The sequence below is a fragment of the Lissotriton helveticus genome, chromosome 1_1 (assembly GCF_964261635.1).
Source record: "Lissotriton helveticus chromosome 1_1, aLisHel1.1, whole genome shotgun sequence".
Classification (NCBI taxonomy): Eukaryota; Metazoa; Chordata; class Amphibia; order Caudata; family Salamandridae; genus Lissotriton; species Lissotriton helveticus.
In genome coordinates, this window is record NC_136057.1 from 79,832,992 (window position 1) to 79,856,021 (window position 23,030).

Below are 23,030 nucleotides of genomic sequence, written 5' to 3' on the forward strand. Positions count from 1 at the left end.
AGGTAGAACAGTGTCTGGGTCAGCTGGGGCAGAGTCAGCACTAGCAGCGGGGCCCAGAGCACCTGAGGGTCTGTCTGTCTGTCTGTCCATCCAGTGGAAGGAGGAGCCCTGAGGGTCTGTCTGTCTGTCCAGAGGAAGGAGGAGCCCTGAGGGTCTGTCTGTCTGTCCAGTGGAAGGAGGAACCCTGAGGGTCTGTCTGTCCGTCCAGTGGGAGGAGGAGCCCTGAGGGTCTGTCTGTCTGTCCAGAGGAAGGAGGAGCCCTGAGGGTCTGTCTGCCCGTCCAGTGGAAGGAGGAGCCCTGAGGATCTGTCTGTCTGTCCAGGGTAAGGAGGAGCCCTGAGGGTCTGTCTGTCTGTCCAGAGGAAGGAGGAGCCCTGAGGGTCTGTCTGTCTGTCCAGGGGAAGGAGGAGCCCTTAGGGTCTGTCTGTCTGTCTGTCTGTCCAGGGAGGAGGAGCCCTGAGGGTCTGTCTGTCTGTCTGTCTGTCCAGGGAGGAGGAGCCCTGAGGGTCTGTCTGTCTGTCCACAGGAAGGAGGAGCCCTGAGTGTCTGTCTGTCCGTCCAGTGGAAGGAGGAGCCCTGAGGATCTGTCTGTCTGTCCAGGGTTAGGAGGAGCCCTGAGAGTCTGTCTGTCCAGAGGAAGGAGGAGGCCTGAGGGTCTATCTGTCTGTCCAGGGGAAGGAGGAGCCCTGAAGGTCTGTCTGTCTGTCCAGGAAGGAGGAACCCTGAGGGTCTGTCTGTCTGTCTGTACAGTGGAGAGGAGTAGCCCTGAGGGTCTGTCTGTCTGTCCAGTGGAGAGGAGGAGCCCTGAGGGTCTGTCTGTCTGTCCAGTGGAGAGGAGGAGCTTGGCTGCAGTGACCATCAGTTTCAATCATAGACACATCAGGGGTAAGTGAGACCTCTCACAACCAAGAGGTGTGAATACAGCCTGGGGGTGTTCTGACCTCACACCTTCATCGGGGGGGGGGGAGTGCAGGGGGCAGGTGTACAGGCCTCGCACCATCACCAGGGGGTGCAGGGAGCAGGTGTACTGGCCTCACACCATCATCAGGGGGGAGAGGGGCCAGCTGTACTGACCTCACACCATCATCAGGGGGGTGAGGGGACAGGTGTACTGACCTCACACCATCATCAGGGGTGAGGGGGGGCATGTGTACTGACCTCACACCATCATCAGGGGGTGCAGGGGGCAGGTGTACTGACCTCACACCATCATCAGGGGTGCAGGGGGTAGGCGTACTGACCTCTCACCATCATCAGGGGGATAGGGGGCAGGTGTACTGACCTCACACCATCATCAGGGAGTGCAGGGGGCAGGTGTACTGACCTCACACCATCATCAGGGGGTGCAGGGGGCAGGTGTACTCACCTCACACCATCATCAGGGGGTGCAGGGGGCAGGTGTACTCACCTCACACCATCATCAAGGAGGAGGGGGCAGGTGTTCTGACCTCACACCATCATCAGGGGGGAGAGGGCAGGTGTTCTGACCTCACACCTTCATCAGGGGGTGCAGCCTGCATGTGTACTGTCCTCACACCATCATCAGGGGGTGCAGGGGGCAGGTGTACTGACCTCACACCATCATCAGGGGGGAGAGGGGGCAGGTGTACTGACCTCACACCATCATCAGGGGGTGCAGGGGGCAGGTGTTCTGACTTCACACCATCCTCAGGGGGGTGCAGCCTGCAGGTGTACTGACCTCACACCTTCATCAGGGGGCAGGTGTGCAGACCTCACACCATCATCAGGTGGTGAGGGGGCAGATGTACCGACCTCACACCATCAGCAGGGGGTGCAGGCCGCAGGTGTACCAACCTCACACCATCATCAGGGGGAATAGGGGGCAGATGTACTGACCTCACACCATCATCAGGGGGTGTAGGGGGCAAGTGAACTGACCACACCATCAACAGGGGGTGCAGGGGGCAGGTGTACTGACCTCACACCATCATCAGGGGGTGCAGGGGACAGGTGTACTGACCTCACACCATCATCAGGGGGTGCAGGGGACAGGTGTACTGACCTCATACCATCATCAGGGTGTGCAGGGGCACTGACCTCACACCATCATAAGGGGGTACAGGGGCAGGTGTACTGACCTCCCACCATCACCAGGGGGTGCAGGGGCAGGTGTACTAACCTCTCTCCATCATCAGGGGGTGCAGCCTGCAGGTGTACTGACCTCACACCATCATCAGGGGTTGCAGGGGGCAGGTGTACTGACCTCACACCATCATCACAGGGTGCGGGGGGCAGGTGTACTGACCTCAGATCATCATCAGGGGTTGCAGGGGGTAGGTGTACTGACCTCATACCATCATCAGGGGGTGCAGGGGCACTGACCTCACACCATCATCAGGGGGTACAGGGGGCAGGTGTACTGACCTCATACCATCATCAGGGGGTGTAGGGGGCAGGTGTAATGACCTCACACCATCAACAGGGGGTGCAGGGGGCAGGTGTACTGACCTCACACCATCATCAGGGGGTGCAGGGGCAGGTGTACTGACCTCACACCATCATCAGGGGGTGCAGGGGCGCTGACCTCACACCATCATTAGGGGGTACAGGGTCACTGACCTCACACCATCATCAGGGGGTACAGGGGGCAGGTGTACTTACCTCACACCATCATCAGGGGGCAGGTGTACTGACCTCACACCATCATCAGGGGGGGCAGGTGTACTGACCTCACACCATCATCAGTGTTTGCAGCGGCACTGACCTCACACAATCATCAGGGGCTACAGGGGCACTGACCTCACACCATCATCAGGGGCTACAGGGGCACTGACCTCACACCATCATCAGGGGGTACAGGGGCACTGACCTCACACCATCATCAGGGGCTACAGGGGCACTGACCTCACACCATCATCAGGGGGTACAGGGGCACTGACCTCACACCATCATCAGGGGGTACAGGGGGCAAGTGTACTGACCTCTCACCATCATAAGGGGGTGCAGGGGGCAGGTGTGCTGACCTCACACCATCATCAGGGGGTACAGGGGGCAGGTGTACTGACCTCATACCACCATCAGGGGGTGTAGAGGGCAGGTGTACTGACCTCACACCATCAACAGGGGGTGCAGGGGGAAGGTGTACTGACCGCACACCATCATCAGGGGGTGCAGGGGGCAGGTGTACTGACCTCACACCATCATCAGGCGGTGCAGGGGGCAGGTGTACTGACCTCACACCATCATCAGGGGGTGCAGGGGGCAGGTGTACTCACCTCACACCATCATCAGGGGGTGCAGGGGGCAGGTGTACTCACCTCACACCATCATCAAGGAGGAGGGGGCAGGTGTTCTGACCTCACACCATCATCAGGGGGGAGAGGGCAGGTGTTCTGACCTCACACCTTCATCAGGGGGTGCAGCCTGCATGTGTACTGTCCTCACACCATCATCAGGGGGTGCAGGGGGCAGGTGTACTGACCTCACACCATCATCAGGGGGGAGAGGGGGCAGGTGTACTGACCTCACACCATCATCAGGGGGTGCAGGGGGCAGGTGTTCTGACTTCACACCATCCTCAGGGGGGTGCAGCCTGCAGGTGTACTGACCTCACACCTTCATCAGGGGGCAGGTGTGCAGACCTCACACCATCATCAGGTGGTGAGGGGGCAGATGTACCGACCTCACACCATCAGCAGGGGGTGCAGGCCGCAGGTGTACCAACCTCACACCATCATCAGGGGGAATAGGGGGCAGATGTACTGACCTCACACCATCATCAGGGGGTGTAGGGGGCAAGTGAACTGACCACACCATCAACAGGGGGTGCAGGGGGCAGGTGTACTGACCTCACACCATCATCAGGGGGTGCAGGGGACAGGTGTACTGACCTCATACCATCATCAGGGGGTGCAGGGGACAGGTGTACTGACCTCACACCATCATCAGGGGGTGCAGGGGACAGGTGTACTGACCTCATACCATCATCAGGGTGTGCAGGGGCACTGACCTCACACCATCATAAGGGGGTACAGGGGCAGGTGTACTGACCTCCCACCATCACCAGGGGGTGCAGGGGCAGGTGTACTAACCTCTCTCCATCATCAGGGGGTGCAGCCTGCAGGTGTACTGACCTCACACCATCATCAGGGGTTGCAGGGGGCAGGTGTACTGACCTCACACCATCATCACAGGGTGCGGGGGGCAGGTGTACTGACCTCAGATCATCATCAGGGGTTGCAGGGGGTAGGTGTACTGACCTCATACCATCATCAGGGGGTGCAGGGGCACTGACCTCACACCATCATCAGGGGGTACAGGGGGCAGGTGTACTGACCTCATACCATCATCAGGGGGTGTAGGGGGCAGGTGTAATGACCTCACACCATCAACAGGGGGTGCAGGGGGCAGGTGTACTGACCTCACACCATCATCAGGGGGTGCAGGGGCAGGTGTACTGACCTCACACCATCATCAGGGGGTGCAGGGGCGCTGACCTCACACCATCATTAGGGGGTACAGGGTCACTGACCTCACACCATCATCAGGGGGTACAGGGGGCAGGTGTACTTACCTCACACCATCATCAGGGGGCAGGTGTACTGACCTCACACCATCATCAGGGGGGGCAGGTGTACTGACCTCACACCATCATCAGTGTTTGCAGCGGCACTGACCTCACACAATCATCAGGGGCTACAGGGGCACTGACCTCACACCATCATCAGGGGCTACAGGGGCACTGACCTCACACCATCATCAGGGGGTACAGGGGCACTGACCTCACACCATCATCAGGGGCTACAGGGGCACTGACCTCTCACCATCATAAGGGGGTGCAGGGGGCAGGTGTGCTGACCTCACACCATCATCAGGGGCTACAGGGGCACTGACCTCACACCATCATCAGGGGGTACAGGGGACAGGTGTACTGACCTCATACCACCATCAGGGGGTGTAGAGGGCAGGTGTACTGACCTCACACCATCAACAGGGGGTGCAGGGGGAAGGTGTACTGACCGCACACCATCATCAGGGGGTGCAGGGGGCAGGTGTACTGACCTCACACCATCATCAGGCGGTGCAGGGGGCAGGTGTACTGACCTCACACCATCATCAGCGGATGCAGCCTGCAGGTGCACTGACCTCACACCACCATCATGGGGTGCAGGGGGCAGGTGTACTGACCTCATACCACCATCAGGGGGTGTAGAGGGCAGGTGTACTGACCTCACACCATCAACAGGGGGTGCAGGGGGAAGGTGTACTGACCGCACACCATCATCAGGGGGTGCAGGGGGCAGGTGTACTGACCTCACACCATCATCAGGCGGTGCAAGGGTCAGGTGTACTGACCTCACACCATCATCAGGGGGTGCAGGGGCACTGACCTCACACCATCATCAGGGGGTGTAGGGGGCAGGTGTACTGACCTCACACCATCAACAGGGGGTGCAGGGGGCAGGTGTACTGACCTCACCCATCATCAGGGGTTACAGGGGGCAGGTGTACTGGCCTCCCACCATCATTAGGGGGTGCAGGGGGCAGGTGTACTGACCTCACACCATCATCAGGGGGTGCAGGGGGCAGGTGTACTGACCTCACACCATCATCAGGGGGTGCAAGGGTCAGGTGTACTGACCTCACACCATTATCAGGGGGTACAGGGGGCAGGTGTACTGAGTTGTAAGTGCATGCTTTGTAAATGTGTGCGTTGTAACGTCATACATTTGTCCAGAATGGGTCCGTTTGGAGTTGTTACTCATTTTCATGAATACCTGCTCAGACCTTGTTTTTTTAATGTTTGTATTCAGTGGGAGGTTGTCTCTGCAATGGATTAAGAGGTATGCTAGGAGGAAACAAAACCATATTTTTACAGAACTTCGTTTCTTCTCTCAGAATACATGCTTTATTAAGCACCTTTATCCACAGTTCTGTACATTGAACCCTTTGATATCCGGACTTTGTTCCCTAAAGTAAGGTGGTTGTTTTATTCATAACTAGCATATGAAGCTGACTTCTAGCTCGTTGATATACTAATGATTTGTGGGGCCCGGGCAACACATATTTGGGGCTCCCTATTTGGAATACATTTGAATTTATTACCACTTTTAGGGTCATTGAAGTCCGTGTGATGCCCCAAAAGTATTTAATAATGGTAAAACTTCAGAACCCGGGCCGTCAAAAGCATCTAAAAGCCCAAGCTGGCTATAGTCCACCAGACAAGTACTATCAAAAGAAGCTTGAACACACATTGATGAAGGTATTTCCTTTTGCGTTTGAGTCTATATTTTTTCTTGCAAAAAGGTTTTATGTGGCTGTCCAGCCAGCTTGTTACTCCCATTGCAGGAAATCCTGTTATGAGTTATGTGTTCTAGGTTTAGTGGACTAGTGCATACAATTACAATAAAAAGACATACATATAGCACTTGAAAGGGTAGCTTTAGTTGCTGAATATTTGTAATTGCAAATAAATCCCTTTTCACAATAGGCATTCCTGCTCCAGCAGCGAAATTCAAAGCACCGATCTCAGGATTTTCGCCATCGCATTTGTCAAATTCAAATAACTTTCTCTTTATTTCACTTCCCCTGCCTTGTCCATCTCAACTTCTATATATGTGTAAACCTACAGCTAAATGTTCGTGCAGAAACCCGAGCCGCTTTCAGTGGCGGGCCGTGGCAGGGTCGCGAACCCCAAATCTCAACAGCAATCATTTTGCCGGTTTCCCACAAACGATGCCAGGGCCACAAGTATTGCTTTTCAGCGTGTTTTTATTTTAAGCCAAGTCACTCAGCACGTTTTGGAGGCAACCTCCTTGTTCACGAGTAAGAGTGCAATGCAAATCACAGTGTTTATACAATATCATGTGACACACCTCTGCGTAATAGACAGTGACAACAGATTCAAGGTGTTTGAAAGTCCTCGGAGCTGGAAAAACAGACTTGTTTAGTCAATGTTGGGAGATACATCGTGAGACATTGCATTAAAATCATCATGCAGTATGTAAATTAAACATTAGGTCATTGCTGTGGACCAAAACATAAAGCATTAATTCCGCATGGTCATGTGAGGCACCTTGTCATTTCCAACCAAATAAGTGGTGGCGAAAGTTCACTGTGATTATAAGATTAACCACGTCATCTGTAATTCTACGCGCTTGGTGTAAAACACATTCAATCTTTAGTGCTGATGACCAAGCACATAGAATTACAGATGACCTGGTTTATCTTATAATCACACAGAACTCAACTCTGAGGTGAGGCTGGGTAGACCACGCATACACAGTTGAATGTGAGGGTTGAGGCTGGGCAGACCAAGCGTGCACAAGAGAATGTGAGGGTTGAGTCTGAGCACACCAAGCGTGCACAAGAGAATGTGAGGGTTGAGTCTGACCACACCAAGCATGCACAAGAGATGTGAGGGTTGAGGCTGGCAGACCAAGCATGCACAAGAGAATGTGAGGGTTGAGACTGGGAAGACCAAACATGCACAAGAGAATGTGAGGGTTGACACTAGGCATACCACGCATGCACAAGAGAATGTGAGGGTTTACACTGGGCATACCATGCAAACACAAGAGAATATGAGGGGTGAGGCTGGCAGACCAGGCATGCACAAGAGAATGTGAGGGTTGAAACTGGGCAGACCAAGCATGCACAAGAGAATGTGAGGGTTAAGGCAGGGCAGACCACGCATGCACAAGAGAATGTGAGGGTTGACACTGGGCATACCATGCAAACACAAGAGAATATGAGGGTTGAGGCTGGCAGACCAGGCATGCACAAGAGAATGTGAGGGTTGACACTGGGCACACCAAGCGTGCACAAGAGAATTTGAGGGTTGAGGCTGAGCAAACCAAGCAATACAAAAGGGGATGATGGACAGAGCATCTGAGCAAATCAAACAATCACCCCCAGTCAACTGATCTGGGTTTACTCCATCACCATTCTTTAGCTCACTCTGCCACCCCAGTTCAGACATGGCCAAATGCTGGCCTGGCTGATGAGGATTATGAATCCGAAACCGGTCCCAGGATGCTTGTTTCCGGTCCAGGAAAGACATGGCTTGGCAGTTCAGGCTGGACTGTTCCCATGAGGCACAGGGTCAGACTGATTAGCATATAGCCATGTCTGAACTGGGGTGGCAGAGTGAGCTAAAGAATGGTGATGGATTAAACCCAGCTCAGTTGACTGGGGGTGAGTGTTTAATTTGCTCAAACGCTCCGTCCATCATCCCCTTTTGTAGCGCTTTGTTCGCCATAAGTTGGCAGGGTATGCTCAGATGTGAGTCCCTTGCTCACTTTGCCACTGGATTCAAGATAGCCTGGCTGATGAGGATTATGAATCCGAAACCGGTCCCAGGATGCTTGTTTCCGGTCCAGGAAAGACATGGCTTGGCAGTTCGGGCTGGACTGTTCCCATGAGGCACAGGGTCAGACTGATTTGCATATGGCCATGTCTCAACTGGGGTGGCAGAGTGAGCTAAAGAATGGTGATCGATTAAACCCAGATCAGTTGACTGGGGTGAGTGTTTGAATTTCTCAGACGCTCCGTCCATCATCCCCTTTTGTATCGCTTTGTTCGCCATAAGTTGGCAGGGTATGCTCAGACGTGAGTCCCTTGCTCACTTTACCACTGGATTCAAGATAGCCTGGCTGATGAGGATTATGAATCCGAAACCGGTCCCAGGATGCTTGTTTCCGGTCCAGGAAAGACATGGCTTGGCAGTTCGGGCTGGACTGTTCCCATGAGGCATAGGGTCAGACTGATTTGCATATGGGCATGTCTGAACTGGGGTGGCAGAGTGAGCTAAATAATGATGATGGATTATACCCAGATCAGTTGACTGGGGTGAGTGTTTGATTTGCTCAGACGCTCTGTCCATCATCCCCTTTTGTATCGCTTTGTTCGCCATAAGTTGGCAGGGTTTGCTCAGACGTGAGTCCCTTGCTCACTTTACCACTGGATTCAAGATAGCCTGGCTGATGAGGATTATGAATCCGAAACCGGTACCAGGATACTTGTTTCCGGTCCAGGAAAGACATGGCTTGGCAGTTCAGGCTGGACTGTTCCCATGAGGCACAGGGTCAGACTGATTTGCATATGGCCATGTCTGAACTGGGGTGGCAGAGTGAGCTAAAGAATGGTGATGGATTAAACCCAGATCAGTTGACTGGGGGTGAGTGTTTAATTTGCTCAAACGCTCCGTCCATCATCCCCTTTTGTAGCGCTTTGTTCGCCATAAGTTGGCAGGGTATGCTCAGATGTGAGTCCCTTGCTCACTTTGCCACTGGATTCAAGATAGCCTGGCTGATGAGGATTATGAATCCGAAACCGGTCCCAGGATGCTTGTTTCCGGTCCAGGAAAGACATGGCTTGGCAGTTCGGGCTGGACTGTTCCCATGAGGCACAGGGTCAGACTGATTTGCATATGGCCATGTCTCAACTGGGGTGGCAGAGTGAGCTAAAGAATGGTGATCGATTAAACCCAGATCAGTTGACTGGGGTGAGTGTTTGAATTTCTCAGACGCTCCGTCCATCATCCCCTTTTGTATCGCTTTGTTCGCCATAAGTTGGCAGGGTATGCTCAGACGTGAGTCCCTTGCTCACTTTACCACTGGATTCAAGATAGCCTGGCTGATGAGGATTATGAATCCGAAACCGGTCCCAGGATGCTTGTTTCCGGTCCAGGAAAGACATGGCTTGGCAGTTCAGGCTGGACTGTTCCCATGAGGCACAGGGTCAGACTGATTTTCATATCGCCATGTCTGAACTGGGGTGGCAGAGTGAGCTAAAGAATGGTGATGGATTAAACCCAGATCAGTTGACTGGGGGTGAGTGTTTAATTTGCTCAAACGCTGCGTCCATCATCCCCTTTTGTATCGCTTTGTTCGCCATAAATTGGCAGGGTATGCTCAGACGTGAGTCCCTTGCTCACTTTGCCACTGGATTCAAGATAGCCTGGCTGATGAGGATTATGAATCCGAAACCGGTCCCAGGATGCTTGTTTCCGGTCCAAGAAAGACATGGCTTGGCAGTTCGGGCTGGACTGTTCCCATGAGGCACAGGGTCAGACTGATTTGCATATGGACATGTCTGAACTGGGGTGGCAGAGTGAGCTAAAGAATGGTGATGGATTAAACCCAGATCAGTTGACTGGGGTGAGTGTTTGATTTGCTCAAACGCTCCGTCCATCATCCCCTTTTGTATGGGCAAACCAAGCATGCACAGGAGAATGTGAGGGTTAAATCCAGGCACACCACGCTTGCACAAGAGAATGTGAGGGTTGAGGCTGGGCAGACCACGCATGCACACTACGGAGCAGATTTAATATTTTTTAGTGCACTGCAGTTCAGCAGTTAGGTGCAGCGCTGTGATGTGCGAGGGGGAAAGAGCCGCGCTGAGACAGATTTATGAAATACATCACGCTGCTGCTCACTACCCCTGCACTAGTACAGAGTCTACCTAGTGCTACTCAAAACCTTTACACCATAGGGCAGAGGAGTGTGTGCTGTCTAGCATAGGATTAGTACTGGAAACACACCATTCCAGTATAAAATCCTATACATAGTGTAATCCTTAAACACTCCAGAGTTTGTGTTTGTGCTGGAAAGTGCTGCACAGGTTGTGCTTGTGATGTAAAGTGCAGCACAGGTTGTGTTTGTGTTGTAAAGTGCAGGGCAGGTTGTGTTTGTGCTGTAAAGTGCAGGGCAGGTTGGGTTTGTGCTGTAAAGTGCAGGGCAGGTTGTGTTTCTGCTGTAAAGTGCAGGGCAGGTTGTGTTTGTGCTGTAAAGTGCAGAGCAGGTTGTGTTTGTGCTATAAAGTGCAGGGCAGGTTGTGTTTGTGCTGTAAAGTGCAGAGCAGGTTGTGTTTGTGCTATAAAGTGCAGGGCAGGTTGTGTTTGTGCTGTGAAGTGCAGGGCCGGTTGTGTTTGTGCTGTGAAGTGCAGGGCAGGTTGTGTTTGTGCTGTGGAGTGCAGCGCACATGCAATGTGTGGAGTGTTTGAAGAAGTGACAACGTTTCTCTGTGTTATCACCTGATTCAAGGTTTTTTTTAACATAAAATTCACAGACCCTCAGTACTCTCACAATGCGATATTGAAGCCTTGTACATTTTTCCATATTTCCGCGTGTCGCTAATATATGAAGTATCGCGTGTCCATGGTGGTGATAGAAAGGAAAGTTTATTTCTTGCAGAATACTCTGCCCACAGATCTGCTTCCTCCTCGGATTCTGACACCTTCCAACTCCCTCAGAAGCATTCCACATTGGGTGTTGCCTCAGAGACTCTGGGATGTCACAGCTCTGTTGAAGAGACTGCAAGAACTTTGTGTGAAGAGTGAGCTGTGATTATTTGAGGTGTTACATGTGATTGTGCAGATGTGTGCCCGCCCTGTGTGTAGGTCTCTGGGAGTAGGTGATGCCCGTGAATGGCTTGGACGAAGCCTAATCTTTCAATACAAAATGTATGAAAGTGATTTGTGTTTGAGAGACAGTGTGTATGTGCTTGTATGTGATTGGCCGTCTTGGGTGGATACATTATATATGAGCGCGTAAGCGACTGATCCGTTTGATTACTTATTTCCAGTGTGTAGGCCTTTGTGCCTGGGGATGAATTGTGTTTCACGTGTGTTTCACATTTGTGTGTGTGCACTGGAGAGCACAATGCCTGTGTAATTATGCAGCATTGAAGATGTGGTTAAGAGATACCTGGTTTGTTACATTAAGCCATTTATAAATGATGTGTGAGGCTGTACAAGTGAGAGTTGGACTTTGTGTCACATCTGTGAGTACACAATTGAATGGACTTTTTAAAGAGCAATTTTTTGTGTGTGCGTGTTTGTTGCAAATATTTGGCCTGTGTGTTGCATGCATTTTGCCAAAGAAAAGCCTGTCTGCTCCCAGGCACACCTGGCCGCCACCGCTGGGACCAGAAGTCCGGTTGTATACTCAATATTTCTCATATTCTGCATAAGATCTAAAGTCTTTCAGGTACACAGATTTTAGTATCTCCTCCATGTTTGTCTCGTTTTTAGAGGCAAATGGCGTATATGCCAGCACACATATAGAGTAATCTGGTACTCAACAGACCTCAGTTTGGACCAACAAACAATAAGACTCTTCAACATCCTCAGATTGAGGAGTCGTTAAAAGCGGCTTTACTAAACCCACCCTCCCTAGGCAAAGATAAGGTGGAAATACTAAAATTATTAGAATCTCCTGTTCTTAACTGAATCCTGGTTGTCAGAGGAATCTACTCCAGATCTCCAGAAGCCATACCCAGAGCTAACCAAAAGAGGACGAGCTAAGAGAAAGGAGGTGAGATAGCAGCAATTATTCACCAGTGGATTCACACATCTCTTTTACAAATTACTCAAACTGAAGTGGTAGATCTGCTTTCCTTTCTCAAGTTTCGAGTTGATGACGACAACTCGGTCCCTAAAGATAATGAATTTGCTGATTTAATGATGTTGAATTTACACCAACACATTACATGCTCAGATCACATAAAATGAAATCCCTTAGATCTGATCTGGGCGTATAATTCGAATTGACCGAATGTAATCATCCTTCCTTGCATATGGTCCAATCAGATGGCGATACATTAATACAGAGCCAGTTTTATCAACACTTTCAAACCCCTCCCCCCTCTTCCCATCAATTGAAGACATTCTCTCCAAAGAAAAATAATCCACTCTGTGGCTTAAACATCCTAGTGACCCACACCCCTCAAATCCAGCAGCATGTTATAAACCGCATCAGACCGGTGCCCTGGTACAAGCCAGAGCTAAAAAAGGCAATCAGCATTGCTTCGACACTGGCGGGAAAGGGATGATGAAGAGAGCAAAATCACATTTTAAAGTGAGCTTGAGAAATATAAAGGCAAACCCGTTCCATGCAAAGTCCTCTTAATAGGCAAAAAAAATCTTACAAGCAAATGAAAATTGTTTTGAGATATCCTGAATGATTAGTCGCCCCCAGATGAAATGAGAACTTCCCTGACTCCTATCGAGGCATTCTGTGACAATCTAAATACTTAACAAAAACATTCTTTAAAGATAGTATAAACAAATACAGCAGCAGTAATTCTGAAGTTGAGTCTGAAAAGAACTCTACTCTCCTTATCCTTGTTTGAAGAAATAAACAGGCTTCATGAATTTATGATCAAGGTCAAATTCGGGTCACCAACTGACCCTTGCCCTCCAGCAGTCATAGAATCTCTGACCTCATCAATCAATCAATCAGCATTTATAAAGCGTACCCCAAGGATATCTGGGCGCTGAGGGTGCTGCGTCTCCTTTGAAAAGCGAGTTCTTGAGAAGACCCCTGCAGAGCATTTTCATCAATTCAGCAGCTCAAGCTGTCGCTCCAAGCGCGTTTCATAATGTTGTAGCGCTCACGTTACTAAAAAACCAGGGAGAAGTCCCGGATATAACCAAGAATTATAGGGCAATACCTCAGCACCCTTAACCTGCAAAAACTATTGGTCAGAGACCTGTCTTCAAGCGGTACCAGGCTTTATAACTACACCAGCTCTCAGACAATTCTTATCAATGGAATGTCAGCCTCACAACTCCAGTCTCAAAATATGATGCAATTTGATGATTACTTGATGAGGTTCAATCAGCTAAACTGAATATTGACCAAACTGAGAATGTAATTTGAAAGAATAAGACCAACGTTTGGAGCCAACTTTACTCTCCAACAAAAATGCCTCTGAGTGATAATCGATAGCAATCTTAGCAAGACCCAGCTGCTGGAGCAGTAGGATCTAAATGCAGATTTATGCTGAAACTGCTTCAGAAACTAACCCTACTCCTTCCACTTTAGACAAGAAAAGCAATAGTGGTGGCCGCAGTCCTATCTAGATCGCATTATGCCAACAGAGTATATGTAAGAATACCTAATATCAGGCGAAGAAAAGTGACCTGACCTATATATTTTACAACTAGGCCTCAGAGAGGTCCAACAAACTTAGGGCCAGATGTAGGAGACCAAATACCGGTCGGTAACGGACGATTTCGGCCGTTACCGACCGGTATTTGGGTTTTGGGTATTTGGGCCTTTGATTTACAGAATCGGTAAATTTACTAATTCGGTACATTTACAGAATCGGTAAAATACCGAATCGGTAAATTTACCGATTCTGTAAATCAATATGTAGGTGGCACAGTAAACAGTGCCACAGGCCCCTAAGAATTCGTTATTTACCATGTAATACTATTGCATGGTAAATAGCGAATTCCTGTGTACATGCACATTTGTGCATGTACACCTGTGCCCTCAGGGCATGTATGTGTGCCACATGGCACACAAGCCAGAAACAGGGGTGCAAAAGTGTGTCAAAGTGACACCCTGTCCCCCTTGGCAATTCGGTATTTTTACCGATTCAGTAATTACCGAATCGGTATTTGCCATTGATTCCTATGGACTTCAAGGTCCATAGGAATCAATGGCAAATACCGATTCGGTAATTGTTACCGAATAATTACCTACATCAGATTTACTGATTCATGAATACCGAATCGGTAAAATTCGGTATTTATGAATCGGTAAATCTGATTTATCTACATCTAGCCCTTAATATTACACTCTGAACCACATAGGAACATCTCAGACACAAATATTCACAAAAAATGTGAATTTTGTTTTTTTTATTAAATAATTCATTTTTTGCCTTCTTTTTTTCTCATTTATATATGTAACATAGTACACAGAAGTTCATAATAGAAAAATCAAAACTATAATGGATAAAAGTTCATCAAGGACTGAATCAACTCCTAGTAATGGCCCACACAACACATACATACCAACATACATATCACTCAATTCATAAATCATACAATACTCCGCAAAGATATCGAAAATAAGTGATGAATTAGGGACAGTTGGAGTAATATCCCAGGTGCTTCAGATGGTTCTCAAAAGGAACAAACGCCAACGCGCGTTTCGGTGTAAAGCCCCAGCCGGGGCTACACCTTCATCAGGGCAGGAGTGGAGAATACCCTATATCACCATTCATAGACTACAAGTATTTCACAGCGACGCAGCTTGTGTACTACATCATCTTCAGAGGGGGGCACACGCCACACCTATATTGAAATAACAAATCCACTCCAAGACCCTCTGCCTCAGCCCTAAAGGGGTGAGAAGTCTAGCCCCTCACTTCATTGCAAACCAGGTGGAAATGCATTCACCCGTACAAAAGCAGAGATCTCCTCGCTTCAATTTATTTGCTATTGCAAAATTATAGAAGACCAGATCAGGTGGACGCAGCTTTGGTACAACTTCCTTTCATCCAGAAATCTGACAGCCCACAAGCCTATTCAGACTAGATTCTTCCCCGTTATGGTTCGTTTTCTCCTCTTTTATGTATTTCTGATTCATTTCCAAGAAACCCCAGGTTGAACATGCTCTCTATATGTGCAATGACATAACAAGCGTTTTGTAGATCCTATAGAGGTTTGGTATGATGGCGCGTGCTTCAGTCACAGACCTGAATACTGCAAAAGAGAGGTGTACAGTGCAAGTGAGGATGATAGCGCAGTCTTGTCTGCCAGGGTATTATAAACCTTTCATTGCTGCAAGGCTGTTACAGTATTCTCTTTTTGTGGTTGCACAGTGTACAATTTGAGCAGAGCAAGGAACAGACGAAATGTTGGAAACACATTTCAAATCCGTGCCTTTCATAATATATGAACTATGTTGCGGGTATTGTGAAATTTTAATGATTCAATTTTTTTCAGGTTTTAGAAATTCGCAATATTCTCTGATCAGGAGTATTTTGACCTAACTGTCCTGTAATAATGTGTTGTCTTTTCTCTTTTCCTCTCCTCTGCAGACACTTGAGACTTGAACATCAATTTACCAGAATGGGCAGAAGACGGGCTCCAGAAAAGAAAGTGACAGCGATGTCTTCACGTGAATCCGTAAGAGCCACAGTCCCATCTTTACCTCTTCATGACGTCTCAACTTCAAGATCCCGAAATGATGCTCAGAGGGACCAGGACCTGGAACCGCTTTCGGAGAAGCTGCCCCACATTGTCCTTCTATCCATGCTGGAGGAGTTGGAAGCCAAACTGGATAACTTGATGAATACTGTGCAGGATGTACCTTCTAGAGTCGCTGGGCTGATTAAGAAAATCTGGATAGAAAAGGATCAAGGTTCCCTAGATAATGGTGCAGTGTCTTTGGAGGTGGTCTGTCCGGCGAGTATTCGAGATTGTGCTGTTAGCCGGTCTCCTGCAACACCTCAACTGGACAGGCCAGGGGAACCGAGCTTGTGTCTTCAGACAGTGTGTTATGATGGGCATGCACCAAAGCAGGACTGTACGCTCTCCTCGCCAACTGATGTTCAAGGGCGTCCAGAGGAGCCAAACCTTTGTCTACAGCCAATGTTTCCTGATCGACGTCACCCACAGCAGTACCAGTGCATGCAACCTGGGTTTCCAGATAGAAATGGAGTACAGCAGGATTGTCCTCTATCCCGGTGCCCTCAGACAGATCCTCCAGGCAGATTACTGGAGGCAAAGCTGTGTCTGCACTCAGAATTTGTTGATGGGCAGACACCACAGCAAGACCCGAGCGTACAGTCGGCGTTCCCAGAAGAGTGGGAGCTAGACGAGCCCCTGAAGCAAGAACCATCCCCATTGTCTACTAATAGCTGGGACCAGCAACAGAACCTCTGCCCACACCCGCTATTTCCTGAAGGACATGAACCACAGGAAAACCACTGTATACAATCTGCGCTACCAGATGGGAACGGACCGGATGATCCCTTGGAGGAAGAACTGATGTGTTTTCATTTCCAAGATCCCCAGGAGAACCGCAGCCTACAACCCATGTCACCTGACGGGACGTCTTCAGATGAACACATAGAGTCTGGGCTATTGCCCTTTGATGAGTTGGGGTTACAACAAACCCAGTGCCTACAGCAACACCTATGCTTGAAGCAGGAATTCCCTAATGCACCATTATTGCTGTTCGAAGCTACCCCAGGTATGTGTTTCACTACAAATGGACTCTCGGAGTTCATACTAACACATGTAACCGCTTCAAAATGCGTATGGGAAGATTTTAGAATGTCTCTGAGGGGAGGATTATGGTTTGGATGGAACCCACTGAGCGATACTGACCCCCAGAGTACGAGTACACAGGGTGCAGATGTTTTCCTGCAATATCCTCCTCTGGTTCCACACAGGACTGCATCCTTCCTGTGCAGAAACAGTCCTGGTTATGGGACTCTGCATGAGACAAATAGGCCAGTAGCTCTTCTCGTTCCTCGTTTGTCCCCATTCCAGGCTGAGGAAATGGAAATCGCGCAATTCATGGGAGGAATTACTGGCCAGAATCAAACTTAATAGTCGGATGCAAGTGATGTGGTGTTCATTGAGATTAGCAGACATGCGTAGTCTAGAGAGGGAACTGTGTTTCTAGTTGCACTGTTACATTGGGTAAGACGCAGTCGTCTTCAGTTCCTTATATAAAAATCCTAGTCTGTATTCGGCCTCAACAGCAGGGCTGACCAGGGATGTTGTTGACACTGCAGGGTTCTCCAGGAGTGCACACCACCTCATGATAGACAGATACACAAAGGTTTTGGAACTCTGAGGTGACTTGCAATAATCTTATTATATGCACCAGGTGGTACTTTATCCAGTATAATACATGGTCACACCATCACCGTTCCCACAAATCTTAGTGCGTAGCTCCTACATATGCAGCAGCTAACATGTTTGCAAACATGAAGAATGAACTTAAAACCTCTTGTACAAAAGTAAACATCAAAGCTGTTAGATATTTCTTACACAAAGATGCTAGAAATTGTTCAATAAAAGCCCATTGAAAAAAAAAAAAAGCTGCAGTAGCTCGGAACGTGTAGAAACATGCAGAAAGATTCCACCCTTTCTTTATCTAAGGAAACTAATAAACATATTCCCTCTGCTTCTCATATTAAGCTAGTAACATAAAGCAGAAGTAATAAAAGCAAAGTTCTGTTTGTTGCTTTAAACAGCTGCTTCAATTATGCTTCGTGACTTGACCTTCTTTTCACATCAGCTGCTGGCGCTGGCAGCAGGCATTGTGCCCACAGAACTCGACTGTAATAACTTATAAAAGCTGAGTTCTGACGTCTTTTCTTCATAATCACTGACTTGGTGCATCACAAATTCCTGATTATAAATAAATTAGAGACTGCCATTTATACAGGGATTACAGAATCCCATGTAATATAATTATATATATACACATATAATAACTTTGGCACAGTTCAATGAATCCGCACAAACTATTTGGGATTGGCATGGCTAGTTTCATGCAGTGTTTTTTTGTCCTCAAATTAAGCCACTAGTCATTTAAGATAGAGCTAGCTGGACCTTTAGCCCATGAATGGTCCGTGCATCTGGACTCGCGGACCCCAAAGTAAAAATATATTTGATACGGTTGGAATAAGGAGCTTTTCCTCCTGTCGTCCATTTCGGATACGTAAACCCAAAGTTGGGTCTGCGGACCTGAAGCTCCCTGATTGGCTGGCTACATCTTGAACCATTACATGATGAAGAGACTTGTTCCCCGTATCCTGTAAGAATACTAAAGAAGCCATAAAGAGCTGTGGTGCCATCCTGTCTCTCGCTGGCACGGGGGCTGCCTAATGTTAAAATGTAGAAAGAAATTGCTGATTTTGAACAGAGGTTGGATTGCACATCATGACCCTTGAGGTCCGCAAACCTTAGGCAGGTGTCTGAGCAAGCACAGTAATTTGCCTTGTACCCTGGTGGATATTTGTGATGTTCGGAGACCTGCTGCTCGGTCTGAAACCCTATCGATGTCCAATAAGGATACACAAGTTTGCAAGGGTCCGAGAACCCCAAGAAAGTGTCCAGGAACCCTTAAAAATAAAAAAATAAAGAAACATAAGCCAGGCCCTTTAGGGAATCCCCTGCTGTGGTCAGGCACCGTTGAACATCTGGCCCTGCTTGGAGTTGGCTGCAGGGAACTGTTGCGTGTGTATATGATAAAGGAAAAAAAACCCACTGAAAACAAGCATTGGCAAAACAAATAGGTGTCTCCTATCCGAAAGCTATTGGCTTTGGCAACGAGTTTTAGCCATTATGTACCCCAGTGTGACTGCTGAGGTCGGGTGGGATAGATAGAAGGGAGATACATTGGGGTAGAGTGCAATGGGGTAGATTGGAGACAAATGGGGTAGATTGAATTGAGGTAGATTTGGTTGAAGTGGAGTAGATTGAGGTGGAGTGGAGTGGATTGGAGTGGGATAGATTCGGAAAGAGTGGGGTGGAATGAGGTAGATTGGAGTAGAGTGGGGAAGAGTGGAGTGGAGTAGATTAGCGTGCAGTATATTGGGGTAGTTTGGATTGCGGTACATTGGACTGGAGTAGAATAGAGTGGAGTTATATAGAGTGGTGTAGGGTAGATTGGGTTGGGGTCGGGTGGATTAGATTCAACTGGAATGAGGTAGGTTTGGGTAGAGTGGGGTGGAGTGGAATTGGATAGATTGGAGTGGAGTGTTGTGGGGTAGATTAGGGTGGAGTGGCATGGGGTCGATTGGGTGGATTGTAGTGGGGTGGATTGGATGGAGTGGGGTAGATTGGATGGAGTGGGGTAGATTGGATGAAGTGGGGAGGGATAGATTAGGTGGAGTGGGGTAGATTACAGTGGAGTGCAGTAGATTATGGTCAATTGTAGTGGGGTAGATTGTGGTAGTTCGGAGTGGGTAGATTGTGGTAGTTTGGAGTGGGGTAGATTGGATGAAGTGGGAGGTTTAGATTAGGTGGAGTGGGGTATATTGCAGTGGAGTGCAGTAGATTATCGTACATTGTAGTGGGGTAGATTGTGGTAGTTTGGAGTGGGTAGATTGTGGTAGTTTGGAGTGGGGTAGATTGGATGAAGTGGAGAGGGATAGATTGGGTGGAGTGGGGTAGATTGGATGAAGTGGGGAGGTTTAGATTAGGTGGAGTGGGGTAGATTACAGTGGAGTGCAGTAGAGTATGGTAGATTGTAGTGGGTTAGATTGTGGTAGTTTGGAGTGGGGTAGATTTGATGAAGTGGAGAGGTATAGTTTGGGTGGAGTGGGGTAGATTGGATGGAGTGGTGGGAGTGGTGAGGGATAGATTGGGTAGAGTGGGGTAGATTACAGTGGAGTGTAGTAGATTATGGTAGATTGGAGGTGGGTAGATTGTGGTAGTTTGGAGTGGGTAGATTGTGGTATGAGTGTAGATGAGTTGGATAGATTGCAGTGGGGTAAATTGAAATAGAGTTGGGTAAATTGGACTGAAGTAGAGCGAGGTAGATTGGGGTGAAGTCAGTTAGATTGGATTAGATTAGAGTTGGGGTAAATTGAAGTGGAGTGGGGTAGACGGGTATATTGGAGCAGAGTGGGGTAAATCTGAGTGGAGTGCGGTAGATTGGGGTGGAGTGGGGTAGATTGGAGTGTGGTGGGGTTGATTTGCTTAGATTGAGTGTCGTAGGGTAGATTGGAGTGGGGTAGTTTGTAGTGGGATAGGGTAGATTGAAGTGGAGTGAGGTAGACTGGGTTATATTGGAGCAGAGTGGGGTAAATCTGAGTGGAGTGCGGTAGATTGGAGTGGAGTGGGGTAGTTTGGAGCGGGATTGGGTAGATTGAGTTAGAGTGGGGTAGATTGCGGTGGGTAAATGGGGAATGGATAGATTGGAATGGGGTGAATTGTAGTGGGATGGATTGGGATACTTTGGAGTGGAGTGGGATAGATTGGAGTGGGGTGGATTGAGTAAGTGGTGTGGAGTGGATTGGAATGGGGTAAGTGGTGTGGAGTAGAGGGGTGTGGAGTGTTGTTTCTTGGGGTGAGTGGCATAGATTGGAGTGGAGTGGTGTGGAGTTGAGTGGCGTAGTGTGGAGTATACTTGGTGTGGTAGCACACTGCCATTACAGACAACACATTTTCAATTGAAATGATCATTACATTTACACCAAAATATGGTTTTACTGCACATAAATGATAATGTTTGCAAATGTCATCCCTTAGTGTATTAATGTGTTTCAATCATATTCAAATATTTTTCTCCACACTTCAGTAAAACAAAACAAATGGGCTTCATTTGTACTAATTCTGATATATTCTGAAACATCAGCACAGTTCTTTTTAGGTCGAAGCACGACCTGCATTCAATGCGTAAGCATTGATTGCAGTGTGCTTCGACAACTATTGCTACCCGTTTTTGGGAATGTGGACACGAGAGGGTGCACGAGCGCAGATTTGCTCAGTTTTGACCTTGTGAGCGCGCACGGCGCCGTGCCCCTCTCGTGCCTCATTCCCTTGCGCAAACACTCTACACTCACGCATGCGCACATACACACACTGCATACACACACGCACCCTCCCTTAAACAGACACACGCACGCACAGACACACTCAAACAGACACACACGCGTACACCCCACCCCCACTCACCCCTCCTCTCCCTCAACACACTCACCTGTTCTGGCGGTGCTCGGCGGCGGTTCTGGCTCTCGGGCGGCGGTAGCGCTTTGCGGGGCTCTCTCACCACATGAGAGCCCCGCCTTCCCCATGCGCCCGGCCGCTCTTCACCCGGTCCCCCATCTCGGGACCGGGACTGAATCCGGAGACTTCGTGGCTCTCTCTCGCTCTCTCCGCGATGGGGCGGGACTTCCGGTTGGGGCCGCGATGGGATTCGCCGGCTGCCCAACCGCTTCCGGGTCGTCGCAGGCAGCGCGGCGGCCCGGCGGGGACTTGTTCACATATTTTTCTTTTTTGTGTCTTCTCCTCGTCGTTGGCCATACAGATGGACGCAAAGCTCAGAGAAAAGGTAAGAAGGTGCCATGATGTGAAACTTACGACTTTTTGCTTCAAGCTCGTGCTATTCAGACCAAGAGACAGAGAGTCACGTGCAGAGCTGAATGTGTCCATGTTTGCCTATCCTGGCAGTTCGTGTCTGATTTGAACAGCTGCGCGGTACTGCTCTGGGTAACTAGAAGTGGTTTGATATTTCCAGACGTGACATACCAGGCCCGGAAACACCAGACCCTCTTTTTACCAGATGCAGATCGCATGGTGAGGGGCTGCAGGCAGACACCAACCACTCCCTACAGGGCAACAGTGGAGTCACACAGCACTTCCCCAAGGGACAGGACACAGCCCTCTACCCCTCTAGCCTCACTGACCCAACACAAACTGACCCTCGTACGGCCTTTTACTCCATGCTTAGATCAGATGGTAAATGGCCATAGAACACTTCCAAGAGCCAGGTGAAACTTACCTAAAAGGATCTGGTAATCATGAGACAAGCAGGTTATTTTCCATTCCAGGCAGTTGAACTTATGAACTGCATTAACACATGGGGAGATATGGAAAAGAATACCTAGCTCCCCAAGAAGTGAACGGGGAACTGCAATGAGGGGCTATATACATGTGCTTGCTATATAATGTTTTTTAGGGTCAGATAAAGTATTATATGTAATATACAAGTGAAAAAGCCATAACATAATATCAATAAGACAGGTTAGGGGTGTGTAAAGTTTTCTTTTCACTAACAATGTTTTGCAAAGTTTTCAAATCCTCGCCATCTGAGATTGTACAGTTTCCCGCTTTATGTCTTTGCTACCGTTTTTTTCTTACATTGTGATGTAATTTTCAATGCTTATCAAGCTGACTTTCACTCTAGTCGAAATCAGCGAAATTGGAAAATGTATGTAGAATATGTTTCATTTTGCTAAGTTTTGTGTTATGTGTAATATCAAAGTGCTACGAGAGAACACTAATTTAAGAGTAGTAGGGATGTATATTGCATAAATTGTTACCATAGTAATGATGTTCACCCTTTATTGTGAAAGTAGAACATTTCACAACCACTGCAAAGTTGAAAAGTTTTCTCTCAAATTTTGCAAAATTTGCAAAAACAAACTTTAATGCTTTAGTCTTCGGTAGTAGAAAATTAACAATGTCTGTCAAGCGTCTGCCACTCGTATCTGCCTTAAAACATTCAAAATGATTGGATGAACCATTGTGAGAGAGAAAGCTGTGCCTTGCCTGGTTCTGCTTATCGGATTGTGTGGTG

At 48.6% G+C, this 23,030-nt stretch overlaps 1 protein-coding gene across 4 annotated transcripts in view; it reads left to right on the forward strand.

The window, feature by feature from the left end:
- Positions 1-24: 24 nt before the first annotated feature.
- Positions 25-23,030, forward strand: part of LOC144767698 (uncharacterized) — a 68,463-nt gene continuing 45,457 nt past the window's right edge. For 2 of the 4 annotated variants that reach the window (XR_013598318.1, XM_078651094.1), the window contains exons 1-2: positions 612-885; positions 15,802-16,958. Coding sequence is in view for 2 of the 4 variants with exons in the window: in XM_078651094.1 (XP_078507220.1) it covers positions 15,833-16,958 (1,126 nt within the window). In the remaining 2 variants the exon portion in view is untranslated. The other 2 variants (XR_013598319.1, XM_078651108.1) reach the window with 2 other exon arrangements.